Source organism: Athalia rosae, chromosome 3 (assembly GCF_917208135.1).
Source record: "Athalia rosae chromosome 3, iyAthRosa1.1, whole genome shotgun sequence".
Taxonomy (NCBI): domain Eukaryota; kingdom Metazoa; phylum Arthropoda; class Insecta; order Hymenoptera; family Athaliidae; genus Athalia; species Athalia rosae.
Window position 1 is genome coordinate 21,676,140 of NC_064028.1, and position 23,349 is coordinate 21,699,488.

The 23,349-nt window shown below is 37.9% G+C and overlaps 4 protein-coding genes across 9 annotated transcripts in view; 2 read left to right on the forward strand and 2 right to left on the reverse strand.

The window, feature by feature from the left end:
• The window catches only part of LOC105689797, a 38,717-nt gene extending 35,218 nt beyond the window's left edge, over positions 1 to 3,499 (forward strand). For all 5 annotated transcript variants that reach the window (XM_012407086.4, XM_048652998.1, XM_048652999.1 and 2 more), the window contains one exon: positions 77 to 3,499. In XM_012407086.4, coding sequence (XP_012262509.2) covers positions 77 to 2,536 — 2,460 coding nt within the window. In that variant the 3' untranslated portion in view covers positions 2,537 to 3,499. The remainder of the gene's footprint in view (positions 1 to 76) is intronic.
• LOC105689808 (sodium-independent sulfate anion transporter) lies at positions 3,305 to 11,067 on the reverse strand. Its single transcript, XM_012407118.3, has 9 exons — positions 10,897 to 11,067; positions 7,108 to 7,353; positions 6,577 to 6,772; positions 6,269 to 6,492; positions 5,619 to 6,183; positions 5,308 to 5,534; positions 5,055 to 5,228; positions 4,767 to 4,929; positions 3,305 to 4,681 (listed from the first exon to the last, which is right to left on the reverse strand). Exons 2-9 carry the CDS (start codon positions 7,315 to 7,317, stop codon positions 4,539 to 4,541), a joined length of 1,902 nt encoding a protein of 633 aa, XP_012262541.2. The 5' UTR covers positions 7,318 to 7,353; positions 10,897 to 11,067; the 3' UTR covers positions 3,305 to 4,538.
• Positions 11,068 to 11,251: 184 nt separating this feature from the next.
• Positions 11,252 to 16,713, forward strand: LOC105690215. Its single transcript, XM_012407848.3, has 4 exons — positions 11,252 to 11,721; positions 11,821 to 11,969; positions 12,116 to 12,610; positions 12,941 to 16,713. The coding sequence occupies exons 2-4, from the start codon at positions 11,863 to 11,865 to the stop codon at positions 15,522 to 15,524; spliced, it is 3,186 nt and encodes a 1,061-aa protein (XP_012263271.2). The 5' UTR covers positions 11,252 to 11,721; positions 11,821 to 11,862; the 3' UTR covers positions 15,525 to 16,713.
• Positions 16,587 to 22,981, reverse strand: LOC105690223 (sodium-independent sulfate anion transporter-like). 2 transcript variants are annotated; one of them, XM_012407858.3, is made up of 10 exons: positions 22,613 to 22,981; positions 19,889 to 20,026; positions 19,627 to 19,781; positions 18,803 to 19,100; positions 18,424 to 18,736; positions 18,184 to 18,345; positions 17,979 to 18,119; positions 17,753 to 17,898; positions 17,502 to 17,690; positions 16,587 to 17,389 (listed from the first exon to the last, which is right to left on the reverse strand). In XM_012407858.3, exons 1-10 carry the CDS (start codon positions 22,613 to 22,615, stop codon positions 17,120 to 17,122), a joined length of 1,815 nt encoding a protein of 604 aa, XP_012263281.2. In that variant the 5' UTR covers positions 22,616 to 22,981; the 3' UTR covers positions 16,587 to 17,119. The 2 variants fall into 2 exon arrangements, with proteins under 2 accessions (XP_012263281.2, XP_012263288.2); XM_012407865.3 differs by lacking the exon at positions 22,613 to 22,981 and adding an exon at positions 20,127 to 20,506.
• Between the last annotated feature and the right edge of the window lie 368 nt (positions 22,982 to 23,349).

The window sequence follows — 23,349 nt, forward strand, 5'->3', positions numbered from 1 at the left end:
ACATTCCGCGGGCGTTAGGACGATGTAAAATAAAATTTATGAATTATTCATAGCTTCATTTTTTATTGGTGCGTAGGCTGAAGCGTGCGAAGCGGGTTTGGAACCGAAGATTTTACAAGAATGGTTAACGGAAATGGATTCGAGCGTGGAGGAATCTTTGTCGGATCTTTTGAGAAAAGAAGTCCACCGTTGGACCCGCAATTGCGTGGACGTTGAGGCGCTTCAAAAACGTGCCGCGCGTGCCGAGGAGACCTGCCGTATGCTGGGGAAGAAGATTCTCTCGTTGCAGAGTCAGATTGAGAATTTGCAAGTGGAGAATATGAACGGTTACAATTCTTCCCACGATCGTAGCAAGAGTTCGAATTTCAGAACGGCGAACTTCAGGGAAGCGAAAATACCGCAAAAGTCTTCCTCGAACGCGGACGACGAGGGAATCAGCTCTTCGGAACGATCGAGCACACCGGAAGAGCTGAAACGCGACGATCAGGGCAATCTGAAATTGTCGGGAGTCGACAACGACCAGGAAACTACGATAGACGACGTCATCGAGGAGCTGAGGATCATCGTCAAGGACGCCGAGGAGGAGTACGAGGATAAGAATACGGTGCAGATGCGGAAAGAGATTTTATCCGCGAAAAATTCGGACCCCAAACCCTTCCGCGGTTCCATTGCGAACACCTGTACAACCTACGATATTTGCGGCGATAAAAATTCATCGCGTCCAAAACCTCTGGGTCATCCGAAGACCTCGAAGTATTCGCAAGGATCGGGACGCACGATGACTTCCTGCACAGAGTCGACCCAAAGGTGTAATCAGACCCCGGTAACATACTTCGGCAATCGGAATGCGGATCCCGAGGGATACAACAGCTCGGATTCATCGGCGACGAGAAAACTGAGCTCCAATCATTCGATAATCAGTAAATCATCGACGGACGGAAGTTTGAAGATCACGATAAAGGGGCCCGATATCGAGGAGGCGATAGTCCCCGCGATCCTGCATCCTCAACCACCGAAAAGAAGCCCTCCGTGTCTGACAGCGATTCTGGCTGCCAGAAACTGTGCGTTCGCCGACCAGGAAGAGGTCTATAATTCACCGGGGGATGAGGTGGAAGAAGAAACGTTGGGCGACGGAAGTGACTCACTTCTGAGTGCTTCGAGGCTCAAATATGCCCAAAATGAAGTAGCGACTCCGTTCAATATGCGGTCAGGTGTCTACGGGAGTCAAGAGGAAAAACCGGCGAGCAGCCAGGCCACCAAAAGTTGCGAGGACCTCTGCAATTTGAAGAGGGAGACGGAGAATAAAGGCGAGAAGAAGACTATCAGAAACTACGACAGCGGTTCGGCACTCAACTCAATTGTCGGGACGAAGAACGACCAGCGTTCGGAGTCTCGGAGCTTCGAAGCCGCCCCTTCTAGTCGTAGGCGTTTGGAGCAAAGGGCCCACAGCCAGAGCAGCGAGCAGTCCCTGAGACACGGGGGTCAGAAGTACAGAAGCGAAGTCGAGAAGAGAAAAATGCTACGCAGAACGTCGAGTCAGGACTGCCTGAGCCAAAAATCTGGCGAACAAAGATACCACCATCACCACCAGAAGCTGAAGAGATCTGAAAGTGGCATAGAAAGTCGGATAAGGAAGTTCGAGAGTCTGAACTCCTTCGAAAACCTCAGTTTGAACAGTTTCTCGAGACCGGGAAGTGTCGATAACGTCAGCATGAGGCAATTCTTGGAATCCGATAGCGGTAAGGGCAGAATGAAGAGGTCGGAATCCTTCCATCATATTTCGATGCAGAGTAAGAAGGAGCTACCGTCTTCCAGAGGCGGAAGTGACAGCGGACTATTTTACGTCACGAACTTTGACCTCGAACCCGTTGTTACACAGCCGATTAAGTCTGAGAGTACAAAATCCCCGAGTCTATTGACCAAGTCCTTGGACAGAATCGACGAGGGATTGGATTCTATGGTCGATATCGTTCTGACGGAAGACAAGCAAGGGTGGCCGGTACACGACAAACAGATCAAGGAAAAACCACCGAAAAATTCAGGAAAACTGCACAAAAGCGAGAGGTCACAGGCAAAGGGCGAAAAGCAGCTCAAGAGCGACGAGTTCTACAGGGGATTCAATGATAAGGTGATATCTAATAAGCAGCTGAAAAGCGACGAACTCTACGACGAGAAACTCGTTCAGAAGCAGTGGAGTTATGAGAGCGAATTGAACAATTCGAGAATGATGAATTCCACCAGCACGGAAAATCCGCTAGCAATGATATCGAGATCCAGCCCGTCCAGCCGACACGAATCTTTCTGTCTCGACAAAAGTGTGGGTAGTAAATTTTCCAAGGGTTCTAACGAGTCCGGTATATATCTGCCTGGAAGGTCGTACGACGCCTTTGGACTGAGCAAGAGCAGATTTAACGCCGGTAAATATTCCGGCAATAATTTAATCCCACGCGATAATCATAGTAGTAGACATCCCATAATATTGCCAACCACTAAACACAATGGTAAGGTAACAGACGTTTTATCCGGTCTGTACTAAATTCGATGTTTCATTTTCTTACTAATATAGACCATTAGGAATTCGGTACCTTATGAATAACAAAAAAATTCGTGCAATATTTTTAACTACGATAAATAATCATAACGTCGTAATTTTTTTACGCTACAACAATCGATTCATCCAAACATAACGTAACTCGCGAACCTTACTCGCAAATTAAGACCCGCTGTAGGGAAATTTTCAATATTCAGAAACACCCATTATACATTCGTACCATTGCATACTGCGTAACATATTCCGTTAGCGTCCAACACCGAGCGCGATCGTTCACGTTCTTTCCGCTTGTAAAACTCCCAACAGTTTCGTGATAGGAATATACAATATAATATTAATGTTATACCGGAGAATGGTCTTTCCCATCTCATAGTGCAGTTAGTCACCTGCCATCGTTTTGCCACGTAGGTTCTCATGCCGTTAAACGAGAAGAGAAGGACAAGTAAGATAAAAAGTGAAGGTTTTTACAATTCCCAAATAAATTTCACCGGTTATACATATGCATACCGAATACGTATGTATAGAATGTAAATACTATAATTCTTATCGCCGTAAGAAAAAAAGGAGTATAGCTCGTATAGATTATGTATACTGAACGAATCATTTTTATTATAATGATTATATTTTTTTTTCTGAAAACAATATCAGGAAGTGTTTCAGTTTCAGCGGCTCTATGGATATAAATAGAGCTGCAGATAACGGTTTGATGGAACGGAGTGGATATTAATATAATTTTAATGCTACTCCTCTATATAAACATAATTGAGATATAATTTATTATACATATATGTATGTCTAAGCTATACAGATTCTTTTAATTACTTATGTGATTCAAATCACTCAAATTTATGTACTTCCCGTACTAATTGAACAACGAGGTAGGTATTTAAAACTTGTCTCTTATTTGTATTATAATAAATTGATGAGTTCAATTAAACAAAAAAAAAATAAGTTGAGGAAATAAAAATATAAACACACACATACCGTGTTGTAATATCGATTAATTATTTTTAAAATATTCATATAATATATTACTGGTACAATAATCCTTGTTTTGAATGGTAACTTGTCAGGGTAATGATAACGTTATAGCACTAGTAATAGTAATAATGATATTCTAGGTATAGAATTGTACTACTGCAGATTATAGGGAGACATGATTTCAGAATTTCATTAATATATAAAAAAAACATTTGTATACCTCATTATTTCCGCGTGGAAATTAGAGTGAATACAATTGATGATGAGTAAAACGTTAAGCCGCAGATTTTTCGAAATCTCTTTTTAACCCAATATTTTGAATCAGTATTATTACAAGACTTAACGATAATTGAGGTCATGAATCCTAGCGAGCTTCTTCGGCCTTGTTAAAAATAGTTTCAGGTCTCAGATCTTTCTGGTTACTCTAAATTCGACAAAGAAAAAACGAAACAAAAATCGAGAATGAAATTCTATACAAAAAAATAAAATGATGATAGTTACATACGTATACGATAAGATGAGAAATACTGATTTAAAATTGTCGTAGTATCAAAAATGTACAAAATTTTTCTCATGTTTTAAAATTCGCAAATTTTTTCGATCAATTGATTCAATAAGTACAACCGTATCGGCCATGCTTCTTTCTACCATGTGAAGCTGAACACTTTTTTTTCTCGTAAAGTATATGTAAGAATATTTTAGAAAATTGATCGTAATCTATACTTCGTATTAGGTATTCAAGTCTTAATTCTCATCTTGCACCAAACAATAATTTGAGCATAGAGACGGCAATGCGATTTGCAATTCGCTAACATTCATTTGCTGAAATAACTGGATTTTATTTCAGAATAAAACTCACAATCAGCCACAACGAAATGAAATGCGAATTTTTCAGTTTCATAGTCGGCACATGACGTCGCAAAATGGTCTAGTTGAAAGAAAGAGAGGTCAACAGATCAAATGAAATGGTACAAAACAAAACGGACATGAATCTCTACGCTCCGCTTCAGCCGATGTTGTCATTGAGAAGGGTCGTCGTCACCTCGTTTAGCTCGTGGGAAGACTGACCTCGATGTGTGAGTTCTGGATTGGCGGAAGCTAAAGGTTGAGATTCATCATGTTTCACTTCTAAAAGTTGTCTAGATTTGTCTGTAACAACGACGTTTCGTGAGTAAAATTGTTGTAATTGGAACACTACACGGTGTGCCGAATGAAAACGAAGCATTCGTTGTACCTGGATTCGAGTACAGCAAATAAGCCAGTTCTTCCTGGGTAGAAACATGCTGAAAATCTTCACCGCAAGCACCTCTTAGGACTGCGACTACGTCCGCCCGAGGATTATAGAAATATAATCCTTGCTTGCGGTTGTTAAGTTCATTTATCAGCGCAGCTATCCCCTGGAGCAAAATCGCAGGTTCTTACGTATTTTTTTTTTCTTATCAACCGACGAAATATCTCAGCACAATTGTAACTGATGTGATTTTTTTTCAAATAATTTACGTCAGATGTGTCTTTTACGTACCTTTGCAGCTGTGAAATCTGCCCCCAAGACGAACCTGCAATCCACGACGACAGGTAATTGACTACATCCTTCTCTTCTGGCCGCCCTTCCAACGGATTGTCTAATAAAATCTACTGCAGGAAAATATAAGCTGTTCCCAGGCGTTACTAAAAGGTATTCCGCGCCAGAATCTGTCTGCGAATGAACGGAATTAGCTGTTAAGTGAATTTTTATCGAAAAATTGGTTCTCTTCTTATCGAGATCGATTACTTACGACACATTTTTCAACGTGTATAGTGGGACGGGCCGAAGGATAAAGTAAAAATATCAAGTTTATCCCAACTCCAACGAGGATACCATACTCCACTCCGATAACTAGACAGACTAAAAAAGTTACGAAAGTTGGTACAAGATCCTTTCGGCTCGTCTTCCACATCGGTTTCACCACCTCGTATTCTATCATAAAAATCACAGCGCAGATGATAACCGCAGCCAAAGACGCTGAAAGAAATATCAGAAATCATGAAGACTCGCTGGACTTTTCGAAAAGGTGGCGTAATGCAATCGTATTGTTTCTACGCCTACCCTTTGGTATGAAGTAAAAGTACGGAGTGAGCAGGCTCAAGGCCAAGAGTATCATAACTCCCGTGTAGAGCCCTCCCATAGGAGTTTTCACGCCACTGGCGTGATTGACAGCCGATCGACTGAAGGAGCCTGTGACAGGCATTGAGCTAGCGAATGATCCGAGAACATTGCAGATCCCCAAAGTTAGAAGTTCTTGGGTAGCATCCATGCTATCCCCACTTGCAAAGGCTTTAGCGATAGCAACGTTCCCGAGAACAGCGATAATGGGAACCAGGACTATTCCCGATCCAAGTTCCGAACACATTTCAATGAAACTTAAAGTCTGGTTGTTGATTTTAGTAGAAAAAGGTGGCACGGAAAATTCGGGCAGGCCAGAACGTACTGTCCCAGTTAATACGAAAGGCGTTCCATGACCCGAGGACTTCAATTGATATGCTATTACGGAGCAAACAATAACGATAATTGCATTACGTGACGTAGAAATGAGCCACATAATCTTCATCGCCAATTGCTGTTTGTCCGTTGGCTTTTCATTCCCATGTGTCAGTCTTATGTCTTTTAGTTTCTGTGGGAAAGTTAGAATCACAATTTTCATAACTAGATCAAAAGAGATCGAGACAGTCGAAGAAAAATATAATGTGGGTGATTACCCTCAACAACAGTAAAATCACGATGCAAACTCCACCCATGATAGCGTCCCATTTTTTAGTGTTTCCAAGATTTTGAAAAATCTTCACCAAATTATCCAGAAAACCGCCGGAGCTTTTGAATTTTAATCCGAGTAATGCAGGCAGCTGCGAAGTTCCTATGATTACCGAAGTAGCTGAAGTAAAACCTACGGTTACCGGTACCGAAATGAAGTCGATCAGGACGCCTATAGAGATGGAAAAAAATCATTCGTTCTGACCGCGGACAAAATCAATTAAATTTCATCGAGGCATCGTTTTATTTATTTTACCCAGTCGTAGGACGGCCATCAGCAACTGTAAACAGCCGGACAAAAATGCCAAGAGAACAGCAAAGTCGGCATTTCTACCCTGGACGTATTGATAAGTCATGAGTGCCATCAAAGCGGTGGGTCCGATTGTTATATCTTTGCAAGAGCCAAAAACAACGTACACTATCGCACCCATAAAAGCTGAGTAAAGCCCGTACTGAAATTCAAAGGATCATATTCTCTGAAAATGATTAGTTTTTATGCGTGTAACGTATTATTCTAACGCTGTAAAGAGTTCGTCGATCTATTCAATTACCGAAGAACCATCGCGTAACAACGACCGCCTGACTCATTGTCAGTGATAGTCAAATTTATCGTGCTTTTATTTCTTGTATACAGGAACAACGCGAGACTAGGTCACCTGGAATTCATTTCAAACTTCGAGGCGAATGTGATAAATGGCAATCAATAATTGAAACCAGCTACCCATGGTTCGTATCGTTAATATTTTAGTGCCTGCATTGTGTATTGTAAAACCGAAGTGCAATTTACCTGAGGTTCAAGACCCGCTAAAGTGGCGTAGGCCAGACCCTGAGGCATGACGGTAAGACCAACTGTCACTCCAGCGATAGCATCGCAGATCAATTTATCCGAATTGTATTTTGGAAGCCATGATGTAATCGGTATTCTTTTTCTCATAATTTTTTTTAACCATCCAGTGCCTTTCCGGTTTTGCCAACGATCCTCCTCTTTACCAGCCATTATTTCAGAGCTTAAGATATATTTTTTTTTTACCACCTGCAATTTATAGTCCAATTGTATTTTAAATGTTTATCATTATGATTGATAGCGTCAGAAGTCAAGTGCAGAAATTTAAGACTGGCCATTGTAACGGTCTTATGCGTGCGGAATGAGATCGATGAAAATAACTCGAGGAATTTGAAACAGTCGGCGAAAAACGGGTGGAAAAACTCAAGATTACTACACGTGCGACTCAAAACTAGACATTATGAAATAATTTCAATACATCTGCATGAAGGATCTTTGGTGAAACGAACCATTATTCTTAAGATATCTATACTGGTTCCGCGATACAGTTTGTCGTGCGGAATTGTATCTTTATAGTTTTTACCTAATTCACATATTTATTGTTGTTTAGTACCAAGGTTACAGTTACTCAACGCGTTTTTCTCCTTCGTTGTTTTTTGCTGAAAATATTACGAAACCACGTTGGGGAACAAATATAAAAATAATAATTCGATGCGAATAAGAGGTTTTATAAACTTTCAAAAAACGTCAGGTGACACTGACGAAGAACTAAAAAAAAAAAAAAAGAATTGCTGTGTCCTCAAAAATCGAAAATCCAAAACTGAAGAAATGTGTCGAGTCGAAAATGATATTGCAAAAATATTCGACTTCTCTTCGTTTCCCTCTTCATCATGAATATTATTCTTCATTAAGAACATTAAACAAAAATGATTTACAGGAGAAAATAAAAAATTGCTGGTAGATAAGTTGATCTAACTTTTATTCTATATGATATCAAACACCGGCATTCTCCAAATATACAGCGTAATCGAACGGATGAATCATCGTGCAAATTGATTTTAGTGCATAGGGGGGTTTTCGATCGGCATCATATACGATGACAAATAGAAAGTTATGATCACAAAGAATTCGCAGCATCCGAATATCGTACAGATCGACGTGTTGAATTATTATCACCTGTTGAGATTTGTAAATTTTTATCAAACGAATTAATTGGCCTGACCTAACAAACTGTTCGTTTGGCCTATCAATAATTAAACGATTGTTCAAAAATTATAATAATTATAGTGATACTGAAAAAGATGAATTTTTTATGGAATTTGCAGAATCGGTATAATTAGTAAAATATTAGCGTTGATAGAGCAGCTAATTAAATCTGTTAACTCAAACCTTATGGGAAGTTGACTCGGGGGAGAGAATAAATTGAGATGCAGAAAGAAAATTAAAAGGCGAGACATACTAGATTATACAAAACAGGTTTTCGAAAATACAGTTAATCCGTCACCACCGACACTCACAAGCCATACAGTGTTCAAATAATTTGTTTAAATAAGCGTGTATACATATATTTACACGAACGAACTTGGTGTACTTCAAACTATCACCTGACTTTGGGAGAAACAAATTTCTAAAACAAATAGAATAAAATAAAAAATCTTCAATATTTTATCGTAGATATTTTCATCAATCACACGTGAAATATGAACAATATCTGTTTGTACTAATAAATCTTATCTTATTCTTCTTATTAATCTTATTCTGTTCTCATCATATTCAAATAAAATCGAGAAGAAAAAAATATCAGCAACTCTCGGAACTTGAAATCGGTTTGCCAATCGTACAAGATTAATGTGTGATGGGGGTTTAAATTTTTTTTTTTTCACGTGCCATTGAATTAGATTTTTATCACTGGGTAAAACGATTATTACTTTTATTAGTGGTTACAAACGAGTTAAAGTATAAATTAAAATATGTGTAAATTACTTGGATTTATTTTCTCACGTTCAAATTCATACGCTCAACTGAACCGACATCTATCCTTACACTCTCTTTTATACTAAACTAAACTAACAATGAGAATCACACTTACATATACATACAAACATACATACGTAAAAGGTACATATTTTAATCACAATTATCCAATTAGAAAGATATATTTATTGAAAGTAAAACGCATGCGAGTAATCAGCAGATACTTTGAACAATAAATGACGAATTCTCAGTTCGAAGTAAGGCAAAAAATAGATAAATAAATGGTAAATATCAAATCAAATGGCAACAAGTCTAACGATAAAATTATACAAATAGCAGACAACGCAGGTTCGGTGAAACTTTATTTAATTTTGTGTCTATCATCTTTTTTTTTTGTTTTATTTTTATTAATCGATCAGCATAACCAGGCGGCTCTTTCAATTTTAAGATTGTTGGATGTAAATAAAATTAAAGAACGAGATAGAAAATTGAGAGATAAGAAAAATTTGACACGTATGCAAATCTACGTACATAATTAATATAAATAATTACATATAAAAAAATTGCAAATCACAAATACCTATGATACAATTTTTACTTCATCATATTTTGTCAGCTGATTTGGGCGATGAATTTCAACGTTTATGGTATATCTCATCAGTCAATATTGCAGTTCTAATAATGGAAGTTTTTTTTAATCGTTTCATTAGCATGCAGACATTATTATAGTCGTATAGACCTATACCAGAAATGTCTCATTCTTTATGTTATACATAGACATAGAGTTGGATGATGATATATCGCATCAATTTTTCTACACGCAATTCAATTCATATAAATTGGGACTTCGTCAATTGTTCAATTGAAACAATTAAAATAACCAGCAACGACTAGACTATACAACATGCATTTATGGCATTTTCACGCCCATGATTAGAGTGAAATATTCAATTACATTGCTTCATAACAATTAAATGTACCTAGTTCATTCTATTGATTGTTAAATCATTATTGTCATTTTATCATTTATATACAATTAATATCTGTGCAATCAACAGACTAGCAAATGATTTCGATTATACCTACGTTACACGTGTCATTGCTGTTGTTATTGTTATTATTGATATGAGAAACATTTTGGGGATTGGTTAAAATTAATAAAAAATAAAAATTCAATATGTGGTACATACTTGTGATTGAAATATAATTCTGCAAGTTACAACCGAAGGACGAATTTTGCAATGACATAACTAAACCTTCGGTTCTTTTTGTTAGAAATTTATGAATATTGCGTAAAAGTGATTGAAAAGAATAATATAATTGGGAATCAGACCATTTTTCTGGGCAGTATTATAGATATAAATGCAACGCTCTATAACCATGTACTATGAACATGTAAAATTTTGCAATATCTTACCGGTGGTTTATATACTTATGTGTCTAGTATAGGTATCTATATAATGCAAATAAGGTTTTTATGCGGTGATCGATAAACCGCAAACTTGGATAAGAATATTGTACACCTCGGATTATAAACATATCGAGCGTTCACGCTTGGAAAAGCTAAGGATATCATAGATGTGAACTATTTTCTATTATAAAAGGTCGTGAATTTGTCTATCCGATTGTTCGTTCAGTTTCTATGGTACGTGCGCTTAGAATAGATTTAGAAAACGGATAGGCGATGGCTACTTGTTTCTAAAAGTTTTCTAAATCCGCGTAGCAATTTAATCGTCCATCTAAGGCAGGCATATTATTGATTTCTATTTCTCTTCCTTTTTTTTAGGTTGAATGAAATTAACGATTATAAATTCTTACCCGTCGATAAATTTTGTTCAATTTTCACTCGAGGGTGTTAGGGAGTTTTCACTATAATGTCACACATATTTTATTCTTTTGTTGTTGCTTTTTTTATCTGTTTTTTTTTGTCCTTTTTACTTTATTTTGTACTTTTTTGCAGCATCCAACCAACGGAACGGACCCGAGTCGTCTCTACGGTTCGGCCACCGACGAACGTCTAATTTGTTGGTATTTCAGTCAACGACGACGACGATGAAAAGATACATGCTGAGAATTCATTTTGCCAGGTGGCGCGACCTGACCAGCTTTGAAGAATCACGTTTCGGAAACACACCAACCCTGGTAACCGCGACCCCTAGCGCGGCGCGGGCAGTGCCTCGCCTCCTTTTTAAATTGCGTCAGTGATTGTTTTGAATAGAATCTTTTTTTGTGACTGTACTTTCAAAATCAAGACTTCTGATTGGTATTTATCCCGGCGACGCGAGATGAAACTGAAAAGTATCAGGTGCCATGTGTTGTGCCCGGAGTAAACTTTCATACGCATGCCGGTTGTATATCGCTAACGTCTTAGTCATCTTATCGTTGTTATTTGACTCTGCAAACTTCGCTGTTGTGAATTAGTATTCTAAACTAACGTGGCTTCGCGCTTACATGCAGTTTAGATCCGAAAATTCTCTACTTTATATCTGCGTATTTCGGTATTTATAATTCTGTCTACTTGTGGCCTAATGTTTATTAAGGAGCTGAGCATTGACTGAAGAACGAGCTGAAAAACATTGGTCAACCATCTCCAGGTCTTGAATCTGGTCACTTTACATCTGTGAATGATATATTCTGTCAAAGGTAAGGGGTCAACAATTTTGCAAAAGACTTGACACATTGTTGTAAGCCCGTCAGAATGTAGTTATTTTTTGTTAATTGTGTTTTTGTTTTGTTCCTCAGATTCTTTTGTGCCTGTCATGTAAATTGTTGTTAAACTTGGCAATGGCCGAAGCAGTAGATCCAAAAGTTCTTTCGGCGAACTCGACAAGTGTTGTTGACAAATTGCACAGCATGCCATGGCTCAAGATTAATGCATCCATAAACGAAAGGTATGTTGATAAATTTTATTAGTTATTGTCACTAATAATGCACAAGTTCATACATAGTAGAGCTACATTATGTAGATTATAAATATAGCAATCAAGTATCTTCCATTTTCAAAATAGGATATTAAAGGTAAATTATGTTATTACAGGGATACAAAACCTGAGGAAAATGACGGTAGGTTTCCCCGAAGCAAAAATGATGAAGACTATTTTCCTGGAACTAAAGAAGTGAAAAAAGGAAAGAAAAAGAGAGAGAAAAGGGGGAAAGTTGTTCTAGATCTAGATAATCTGAATGATTATATGACCTTGACGAATCAAAAAATCCCCCACGCAAAGAAGTGTGAAGAATCTCTACCAAACATATGTCACACTGAGAAACAAGACACACAGAAACCATTGGGCACCAGCTCTGAAAATGCTGATCAAGTTGAGACTATTTGGACAACCAACACTAGTACTGCGAACAAACTATTCCCAAACGTGAATTCAGTAAGGATCGATAGAATGGAAGAAGAAGAAATGTTGAGTATGGCACTTGCGGAGAGTATCATCACCATTCAACTGGAGCAGTTCAAGAAAACATCACCAGAGAAGGTAAAAGGTCGATGGGAAGAGCTTTACGAGGACAGTGACGACGGAGGCTGGTAAGTTTGAAATTAGTTGAACCAGTAGAATCAATTTAGGAATTTTCAGTCATTCTTTAGCGTCATGCGTAAGTGACTCATGTAAGCTTGGAAGCCTTTTTTTTTGTAGTCCTTGAAGCTACCACGCGTCAAGACAAGACAATACGCCTACTTATGATCTTATGTTATGAATTTTTATCTCATGTCCCTTGATCACTCGTTAACAACAGTGCATTAGAATTGCTTGATGGTAACATATTATCTGATGCTAATTATCAAAAGAATATAAAAACAAGTTAGAAAATCAAGCTGACTGAGTAAACTAAGAACATGCATATTTTCATTATGTAGGGATAATGTCCGAAGAAATCTGCCGCCAGCTGATATAGATACTCAAAGTTGCAAAGAACAAGATGCAAATAATAGTAGATCGTTGCGTGATAACCGGGGGTTATCTGGTATATTACGCAATAAAGAAAGTTATTCTGCCTCTCTTGTCTATAATTTACCAGCGTTTCAATTCGAACAATGCTCTGAAAGTTCTCAAGAGGAATTAAAAACAACTCGATCAGGAAAGTCTGTAGTTTTCAGTGATTCAGTCTCTGCAAAAACTGCTTCAAGTGAGTCCAGTAAAAATGATGAACATTATGAGCAACTATCAAAGGAGTCTGGTAATATGCCAGGTAAAAATAATATGCAACCAGATATTGATAAATATGGAAGAATAGGTGGGTATTCAGAACGTCGACTTTTTATGGGAAAAGGAGCTAGAATGAAAGAGCAACTGTACTTAGCACAAAAGTATGGATTGAAGTCAAGTTCACAGTTGGTAGCACAGTCAATACCAGCTCTGCCACACCCGAAAAATTTAGAATCAAAAACATCTATAAACACTGCTGAAGAATCCTCAACACAAAAGGCAACACTGATTACAAAAAAGACGCAGATAGATCCAAAGATGACCACAAAGGATTCAGATACAAAAATTGTTGATCGCAATGCAAATAAAACTAACATATGTGAGGTATCGTCAAAATTTTTGTCAGAGCCGAACTCAGGCAATGAAAGTACCATGAAATCTAGCGTTGGCCAGGTAACTCAAGCAAAACTTGAACCACAAAAATCTGTTTCGAAAGAATTGGCAACACAAAGTAAACCACAGGTGTTAGAAATGGTGGAAATGACTCATAAGGTGGTTGAGGAGGGGATATTGATAAAAAAAACACCAATTGAAGTAAAACAGGATACGTGTGCTGAAACAGATTTGTCCAATAAACAAAAAATCCATTCTGCAGCAGAAAAACAAGAAAAACCATCAACGACAACGAACTCTCTCAATATTAGTAGCAGTCTCCGTAACGAAAATATACCGAAAAACGATGCTGTTCATACAGAAGACTCATTGAGATTGGTTCAAACCAACGACCAGCGAACAACTCCAACCAAAAATGACCAAAATTTAACAACCAACTTTTCTGACATTGTAAATAGAATGATTGATAATGATGTCACAGAAATACCAGATTCTAGAACAGAAACGGACTCTGACACTCGTTGTTTAGTAGCCGTCGCTCAAGGCATACATGGATGTACCTCGAATACGTCTGCAACCAATCCACCCTATACAGAACCACCTCCGGCGATGGTGTTGGCCACGAAATGTCCAAATCCGGCTTGCCAAAATTTGCATTTAGCAGGTGTGGTAAATCCAGAATCATTTTGTAGCCATCTGAATTACGCAACTGAGAATTATCAAAATGTTCAGAATTTCGTAAATAACAATTATCCACTTCAAAGGCTACAACCAGCCCTGTGCTCTGCTTCCTCAAACAAATCTTCACCTCAAACTTTTAGTGATATCAATCATGATGTCAGTTACGCTTATCCAAATGTTCCTCCTGAACAATCATGCATTCAAAATACATACCCTATGAATATGGCTGTTCCGACTTATGTAAATGTGTTACAACACGGGTATCTCGCACACTCCGTTCCTCTGCACCATACACCATATGAGACCGATAGCTTTCTCATGGATAATGCAGAAAATATATTGTCAATCAGTGGCATTCAAGAGTTACCGACAACTCCACAACACAGTGAATCTCCATTCGAAATCAGTGCAGCAAATGATCCCTTAGACGGCAAAGCAAACCGAGTTCCCCAAGCTCCTCCTGGCTTTGTTGAAAAGTTACAGCTTCTTCCCGATTCTGAGAAGACCTTGTCACCAGCCCAGAGTCCACCATTACATAAATCTCATGGCAAACCACCATACCAAAGGGGTACATCTCGGAAAAATTCATCTGGTATTGGACAGCAAGAAACGGCCAAGCCACAGACTCGTGAAAAGGGGAAAATACCCTATGCCATTCTAGGAGCATCTCAAAGTGCAGATCAAGTTCACGTGGAAGCCAGACCTGCCAAAAACCGAAAACCATCCAACTCTGGCTCTAAGAAGCATAAAAATATTGCGAGATCAAATATGAATAACAATTATTTGTCATTGAATAATCCGAGTACAGTCACGGGATTGTATTATCGGAGCACTAATGTTCCTTTGCCAAACACCATTCAATATCCACATCAAAACCCTCATCAATCTGAGGTGAATGCACCCATGTATTATGTGCCACATATGCTTGATGTACAATCAAATGTCGATCAGAATTTACGTTACGAGAGCAGAAACTGTGACCCTTATGCTGCAATGAATCATCCCATTACATCGCAGCCTATGATGCAGTGTCAACTTATTGAAACTGACATGTACGCCGATTACAATATGAATCAGCTACGTATGGGTCAATTCATGCCAGATGTATCCGCTTCTTCCTATGCACCCCAAGCTGTCCCAACTACAGAAAATACGCCTGTATTCATTGAACCTCGAATCGGCAGAGGACGAGGAAGGTTGACTCAAAGAGATTTTTTGTAAGCAAACCAAAAGTGCCTGAAATATTCTCTGTTTAAGTTTCTTCTTTTTTGTTTTTGTTTTTCTTAGCTTTTATACGTATTACTCGTACAGTATTATTTTGAAGTATCGTTATCTTATTCATTGTTATTGGATTACTACATTTCATTATTGCTGTTGCTTAGCAAATATTATTTGGACATTGGCTTTATCAGAAAAATTTCATCATTAATGTTGAAATAAGTCCAAAAAAGTTTTTTGTTTTTCGTTTTCTGTTGTATATTATTATATATACATTTATATTCTTGTTACCAAAGTCAGTGGTTACAGGTGACCACACCAGCAAAAGTATTCAATGGCATTAGGCTGTAAATTTGCTATCAAAAGACTGAGAGCCATAACAAAATCTTTTCCATGTACCATAGAGTCTATGCATGTAGTATTTTTCTAACATCAGCAAAGCTCATCCAAGTTTTAACTTCATCAATTTGGAATAGTTTTTTCTCTATTTGCAATACAGTTCATTTTTCTAAAAGTGGCTGGATCACACTTGTGTGATCAAAGTCAACTAAATATTCGAAGCAGTAAAAGTTTTGATAATTTGAGTATGAAAGGGCAAAGTGCTCTACTTTCCCTTTGTCGCTAGAATAAAAAGCTCATTGTTCATAGTGCTCAGAATTATGGCTCAGAATATTAAATATCACAGATGTTCCACAATGTGACAAAATGTATTCGGTCGAAATTCCAGCTGCTAAATAATCATACTTTTATCACCGTTGCGATTACTCTGAAAAAAAAAAAAAAAACGAAAATACAATTTCCTACAGATATATTATATTTTTTGTTCATAAATATGCTATTTTTTTATTGTTACGAATCCAGAGTCCAAGCATTGAGATTCCGAGTATATAAATGTGACTTGAAATATATTTACTTTCAAATACTGTATGCATGTCGGTGGTGCCACAATCAGAAAAAGTTACATAAATAAAGGACAGTGTCCCAAAAATAAAATAAAATTCGTGCCATTTACGACGTGTGAAAACGAATGATCGATCAGGGTTTGGCGCAAACAAATAGAGCTCATTAAAATCAGTCATCTTTATTCACTTTACGGATAATGAAAAGGTTTTTATACATAGACGAATCATGGAATACGCTGTATAAAAATTATTTTCGCAATAAAATATTGAACATGTTCATGAATAACGCATATCTTGTATAAACCCTTTGTTCAACTACATGTATGTTTTACACTTATATTATAATTGGAAATAAGTGTTTTGCAAGGTATTATCGTCATTTTCACGATCATCTCATTCACTTCTACTGACTATTGTGTCGACTCAATTAGACACACTGACACAAAATATAACAGACATCATCGATTGGACTCGTTACGGCTCATGTACTGAAAGCTTGTATAGTTGTCTCCCAGTTACAAAATGGAAGATGAATATATGGCAATAATGTTTAATATTTACAGTTGGGATAATCTAAGACTTTTCTGGTTTAGGTATTATACGTATAGTACACTTCGTAAAGGTAAAGAAGCATGTAATGCCTTACTTACTTCTATCTGAAGACACAAAGTACAAAATAATACAGAATACATAATATCACAGATTAGTGCTGGCGGTTTCAGGATCTGTTATCCTTGATTTGGATGTTGAATTTGTCAAATTATTTATCTCCAATCTGGTTTCATCCTCTGACGCGCTCTTCGCATCCAGTTGCCTGAGAATCGAAATCAGCTCTGTTTCGGAATGAGCTGATAAAATCGGCTCTTTAACCAGGCATCGCACGCTAGCTAAAATATTTTGTCTGGGATACAGCATTATTAAATGACAACCCTGCTGCGCCAGATCCGAGACTGTTGCGCTTATTCCCTGCGGCAATAAGGGATGAAAAATTATTATTTCCTATTCTAAAATAACATCACGTTCCGGTTATAATTGTAGAAATGAATCTATTCTTAAGTAAGCTATATAAATTTGGTACCTGAACTGAGGTAAAATCTATTCTGTATATATGTTTGCAGTCCAAAACTATGTGGGGTAATTGCTTTTGGTTCTTCATGATCCTTTTGTTCTTGACCAAATTTTTTGTCAAATGTTCTCTTAAGTAATCAATCGCTGGGAAAGAAAGTGATCCACCTGGACGGACTATCACATAATCTGGGTCGCATTGCTAAATCAAATTATTTACTTCAATTATTTGTTCGTGGAATAAAATGATGATAAATTACTTACGTTTCTGTGTTCCACCTCCATGTGGGGTCTGGCATCGAAGTAAATTAGGATGGCAAGGTCAACAGCAACTCCAATTAGGATACCCGATTCAACGCCAACGAATAAACAAGAGAGAAAAGTGACCAAGCCTGGAATGAGGTCCCTTTCTAAAATAACATAAATAAAAAGTAATGATGCTGCAGCTCGGTAAACGCAAAGTCTTAGGGAATGTTCCATGCGAACTCACTGCTTGATCTCCATATCGGCATGATCACGTCTATGTCGACCATGAATATCACCGCACAAATAATCACCGAACTCAATGTAGCTCTTGGAATGTAATAGAAGTAGGGGGTCAACAAACTCAGTGCCAAAATGACCAGGATTCCTGATAAAGTAGAAATCACGAAGCTCATATTTACGATCGTTGGTATAAGATAAGCTCAGCTCACCTGTGTATAATCCACCCAATGGAGTTTTTACCCCGGAAGCATTGTTGACTGCACTTCGAGAGAATGATCCAGTCACTGGGATTGAACTAAAAAAAGAACCCACGATGTTGCATACACCCAACGTGAATAACTCCTGTGTCGCATCCATAGATTTGCCGTGGGCTGTCGGAGAGGACAATTGATAATTAAAAAACATGCGACCGTTGGGAAAAAAATAAAAATTCACAACTGTACACTTACAGAATGCTTTGACAATCGCGACATTTCCAATTATACCCACCAAGGGTACGATGATTATACCAGTGCCCAGGGCCTTGCACATGTCAAAGAAGCCCAGCGTTTGATTCCCTGAGATAAGAGAAAACGAAGGAGGACCCACACTGGGTAATCCCGCGCGGATCTGCCCAGTCAAGAGAAAAGGAACGACCGAGTACGTCTGGAAGAGGTAAGCGGTAACAGCGCAGACAACGACGACCAAGGCGTTTCTGGCAGATCCGATGAACCACAAAATTCTTGTCATATTGGCATTTTCGGATTTGATGTCCTTTATCCTCTGAAACGTTTACTAGTTAGTAAATCTTCGCGTTTGAGTCTCCGGACGTTTTATATCAAAGCGTACCTTCAATGAGAGAAGGACTATGATACAACAACAGGCAAGAATCAAATCAGGCATTCTGGCGGTATGAGCCGCATCGTAAAGCCCTTGCCAAATTTCAATGAAGCCCTCTCCATGCGCCGTTACACCCATTAGACCTTTTATCTGGCTACATGCGATTATGAGACTGGCTGCCGATGTGAACCCAGATACCACAGGTGCAGAAACGAGTTCCACTAAAAAACCAAGTCGCAGAAGTCCGAGAGCCAAGGTAATGCATCCCGAAAGGAAGCACAGTAGAACAGCGTATTCGGGAACTCCTCTGCGATATAAATGAAACTTTTTATTAGTTGTGTAAACTTCTGCCTAGTATTAATCTGCATCGTGAGATGGAATGACCGCAATTAGTGGCAATTCACGCATCAGTCTTTTTTTTACTGAGGATGACATCGTTTTTCCAGAGTATAAAGCCAGGTGATTCTGTACCGGAATTCCCAGTACTTCCAAAAGACTTCGTAGGAGATTGTCAGATCGGTAAAAACTCTTTTAAATATCAAACTGTAATTTAATTATACCCCACGTGTCATTCCAACAGGGAAGTAAAAAAGGTATTTCACCTGTTATACATTAATCGCATAGCAACGCTCTCAACGAGCAGAAAGAAGTGTTCCTGACTTAAAATGAGCAAGCGAAAAAGGGTAATCTTGAAGTGAGTGATCGGCGCTCAATTATCTTGGTAAGTGGTTAATTAATAAGTTACTATTGCGTAGTAGAAAGTAGTAAATAACATATTTTCACTGATCACTGAAAATATGCATCCTCTGTAGGTTTTTTTTTTTTATGCTCACTTCGCGTATGTGTAAGTCAGCAGAGATAACAACGCCGATGGTCCAATGTTTACTTCTTTGCATGTACCCATGGCGATGTAAACCAAACTTCCAGCAAACGCGCTGTACAGCCCGTACTGTGCTCCCAAACCGGCCAATGCTGCGTAAGCGATTGCCTGTCGTATCAAAAGAAGATTTTTTATTATAAATCAGTCGTTCGTTCATTACATAAGTTACAATCGGCTGCGATTCTCTTTCTCTTTTTTTTTTTTTTTTTTTTTACCTGGGGAATTAGAGTCAGGCCAACCGTAATGCCGGCAACGACGTCGCTGAAAGCATCGTTGCATGTGTAGGTCGGAAACCAAGCGATGATCGGTATCCTTCTTCTCGCGAAATTCATGAAATTGAATCTAACCATTTTCTAAAAGAAAAAAATGGAATAAAATCAACAACAAACAAGACTATTTAAAATTCTTGCTTCTGATGGAATGAGGATGTATTTTACGTTGTTTTCTGCGAACCTTACGAGCGATTTTCAAGTACCAGGTAACAATTAACATCGGAAACAATCTGATCGTCTAAATTCTAGACGCAGCTACTTTTTTTCCTTGAATTAAATCGCCATGCATATTGCATATTTTGTGTGGAAAATTATATAAGAATTATTTGAATCCACAGTACAGTCCAACCTTGGTGTTCGGCGATTGTACGTTTTTTTTTCTCTCCCATGTTCGATATGAAGTAAAAACCGACTTCCCTATTTCCACGCGATATTATAATGTTAACCAAATATTAAAGTCCACATTAAGGTTGCGTCACAGTTGAAGGTGTATGTACAACACGTTTGCGTAATTCAATGAGTGACCGATAAATTTGACGGACATTTGCAAAGTAATCATACCGGTTAACTCGAAGGCCGATTATTCACATTCGCCAGAAAAAAAAATAATTTCGTACCCACGTATAATCAGCCTGCGTCAAAATAATGCGAAGAATATGAAATATTATCAACTTTGTCGTGATTATTTACTGTCGAAACTGAAGCTTCTAAGCACGTACGTAATCGAGAGAATAAAATTCACTACTTCACCCCATTGTTGCAACTGGAAACGTGATACGATTGTACTGAGTTATATGTGAAGCACGTTATCGTCTTACTTTACACGTTTATAGTATCTGCAATCGCTCCTCAGTCCCGCAAGAAAAAAAAAAAGAAGGAAATTCTTCTCTTTGAAAACAATCAATTCAACTCAATGGGTTTCTCATAAAACAAACGTAATACGTTGGATTACTTCACGTCGCGTTACCGAATCATGTCCCTGGATTTTCATGGGCACATTTCAAAGATTATTGTTAACGGAAATCGAACAACACTTATCAAGGTTCGCTGACCATATTATTTATTCGTAATAGAGCATTATCTCCGACAATGAAGTTGCGCACACGTATCATCGGTAATAAAATGTCGTTATTTACGTAATTACTCGTTACATTTGTGATTTTTTTTTTCCAACTGCTCACGTGAGTTTTATGCAAAAATGGCGAGATCAATCGCGAGCCATTGATCTTAAAAAAGTAGTCCTTACGATAAAAAGAAGAATCTGATCCGAGTGACTTATTAGTCGAGTCATGTGTTAAAAACTTGTTAATTTCTAAGCATGCTCGCCGGTTATCCCTCATGATTATTGTTGTTTCTCAAGTCGTATGACTATATGTATGAGGAAAATCTTGCGGTATCTTGACGTGCGAATTTCTAAGCTTCTTGAGTAAACATCTTCTAGAAATATGGGAGACAGATTTGTAGTATATTTAGCCTCGAACACCTTATCCCGTTCAGTAAGTTAAATCAATGAAATATTAATAAGAAAAAAATGAAATTAATTCTCAGAAAAACGGAAGCGATCATTACGTTTCAATGACGACGTGATGCGACGAACCGTTACTTTTTATTTGAGTGTTGAGTTTTTTATCGAAAGAATGAAATTAGATAAAGACGGTGATTGCTGAGATGAGTTATCTTCGGATTGAATAATTCACGTCTGCATCGATACGGTTAACTCATTAGCTCGCGAATTTTTCCTCGTTCGAAATTATTATTAACACTTCGACTAATCATATTTTCTACTCGTCCTTGTCAAACTAGGTGCCGTACAAGGTTTTAACGAAATGGAAAAACACACATGTGGAATTACCTGATTGATATTTACTATTATCGGAATTTACTCGTGCGCGGTACGCGTGCTCGTGACACAAAAGTTGTCCGCTGATTGCAATTAGACAACTTATCATCTCGTGCGAGGTGATTAATGAATGAATTAAAAAAATCTCGAACGATTCCCTCAGGTGTGAAATTTTTTTCCCCAACGATCAAAGTAAAAACTTTTCGAGAAAATTCGAATGACGGAATATCGCTCGGAGAAGCGGCGAAGTCAGCGGGGCAGCTAATCTTGGCGTTTAAATTTCTAGAAGCTTCCGGCCGGTTAAACCGGAAATGACCGATTGTAGTCTACTTTCTGCATCGTCAATACTCACCATTTCTAACAGGCGAATTATTAACAATTTTAGATTTTGAAACGAGCAGACACTTTTGAATAAAAATTTTTCTTCGGCAATTCAGAACACGTCGATGGCCGCGATGGGTTCACCGAATTAGTTATTGCGAGGCAAAAACAAATAAATTTATACAGACTTTTCCTTGTCGCAGTTTTAAAAACAGCTGCAGACGTCGCGAAAGTAATTCGTCGATGATTTCACCGCAATTTATATAGCGATGCATGGCTTTTGTACCAATTGTGCAGGTCTCTTTGAGCGAAAGGGCTTTCTAAAGTAATGCATTGTTCATCATTCAGATTCAACTCCCCTTCATAATTGTTGTATTCAAAATTGCGTTTATAATTCGCTCGCATAATTGCAACGATTTCATTCGGAAAACTATCGTTTCAATTGAAACAATTTATTATTCATACCGGTAAAGTGAGAAACAAGGCTCAAAAATCCGTGTACTCACCATGATCGATTAATCGGAGGAACAAAATATATCGCCGTTCGTAGGAATTCTGAATCACATGAAAAACCGACACATCTATAAATCGATGAACACAAAATGTTGTATCGTTGAAAAACTTGAACACTGCGTTATCACGTTCTACAGAAACAAGAAACGTAAAAATTCAATCAAAAGTTTGAAGAGAAAAATTACACTGGCTACGCAAGTTGCATATTGTAATGTCGTCAATAGTTTATTATTTTTTTTTAACAAATTTGCAAACAAAATTTAAATATTGTGTGCAGAGTAATGTCGGACTATAATAACCACTTGTTGATTCCTGTACACGTTCACCTGCTCAACATAGCCGGTAAAGTTTGTTGGACGGCTTCTTGAATCTTTGTGCGTTAAATAAGCGCATGCGCTTAAGATCTTTTTAAAAAATTCAGCAGCGCAACTCACGTTCAATTGGTCCAGCAAATTGATCTTTTCATTATCACTTGGCGAAAACCGTATCTATATCCGTACCGGTGGAGAATTTTTTAGCGAAAGAAAAAGAATGTATAATAAACGATGATCGAACTCAAACGATTATCTATCGTCTCACCGCTACAGCACATCCTACGTTGCACGTGCAGTAAATCCACCTGTTAATTTTTTCTGCTAATGCGAAAAGACGTATTATATACATATAATTTTCGCGTTGTCAATTGAGATCGCATCGAATTTCATAGCCAGAAATAGATCGTCGTGGTGCT

Coding starts and splice junctions, on each gene's coding strand:
- LOC105689808 (XM_012407118.3), bottom strand. CDS start 7,317: ATGGCTGGTAAAGAGGAGGATCGTTGGCAAAACCGGAAAGGCACTGGA. Junction 5,229..5,307: donor TACACGTTGAAAAATGTGTC/GTAAGTAATCGA, acceptor GTTCATTCGCAG/ACAGATTCTGGCGCGGAATA. Junction 4,930..5,054: donor CAGATTTCACAGCTGCAAAG/GTACGTAAAAGA, acceptor ATTTTGCTCCAG/GGGATAGCTGCGCTGATAAA.
- LOC105690215 (XM_012407848.3), top strand. CDS start 11,863: ATGGCCGAAGCAGTAGATCCAAAAGTTCTTTCGGCGAACTCGACAAGT. Junction 11,970..12,115: donor AATGCATCCATAAACGAAAG/GTATGTTGATAA, acceptor ATGTTATTACAG/GGATACAAAACCTGAGGAAA. Junction 12,611..12,940: donor GACAGTGACGACGGAGGCTG/GTAAGTTTGAAA, acceptor TTCATTATGTAG/GGATAATGTCCGAAGAAATC.
- LOC105690223 (XM_012407865.3), bottom strand. CDS start 20,165: ATGTTAATTGTTACCTGGTACTTGAAAATCGCTCGTAAG. Junction 19,782..19,888: donor GCCTGACTCTAATTCCCCAG/GTAAAAAAAAAA, acceptor TTGATACGACAG/GCAATCGCTTACGCAGCATT. Junction 18,737..18,802: donor TAGTCCTTCTCTCATTGAAG/GTACGCTTTGAT, acceptor TAAACGTTTCAG/AGGATAAAGGACATCAAATC.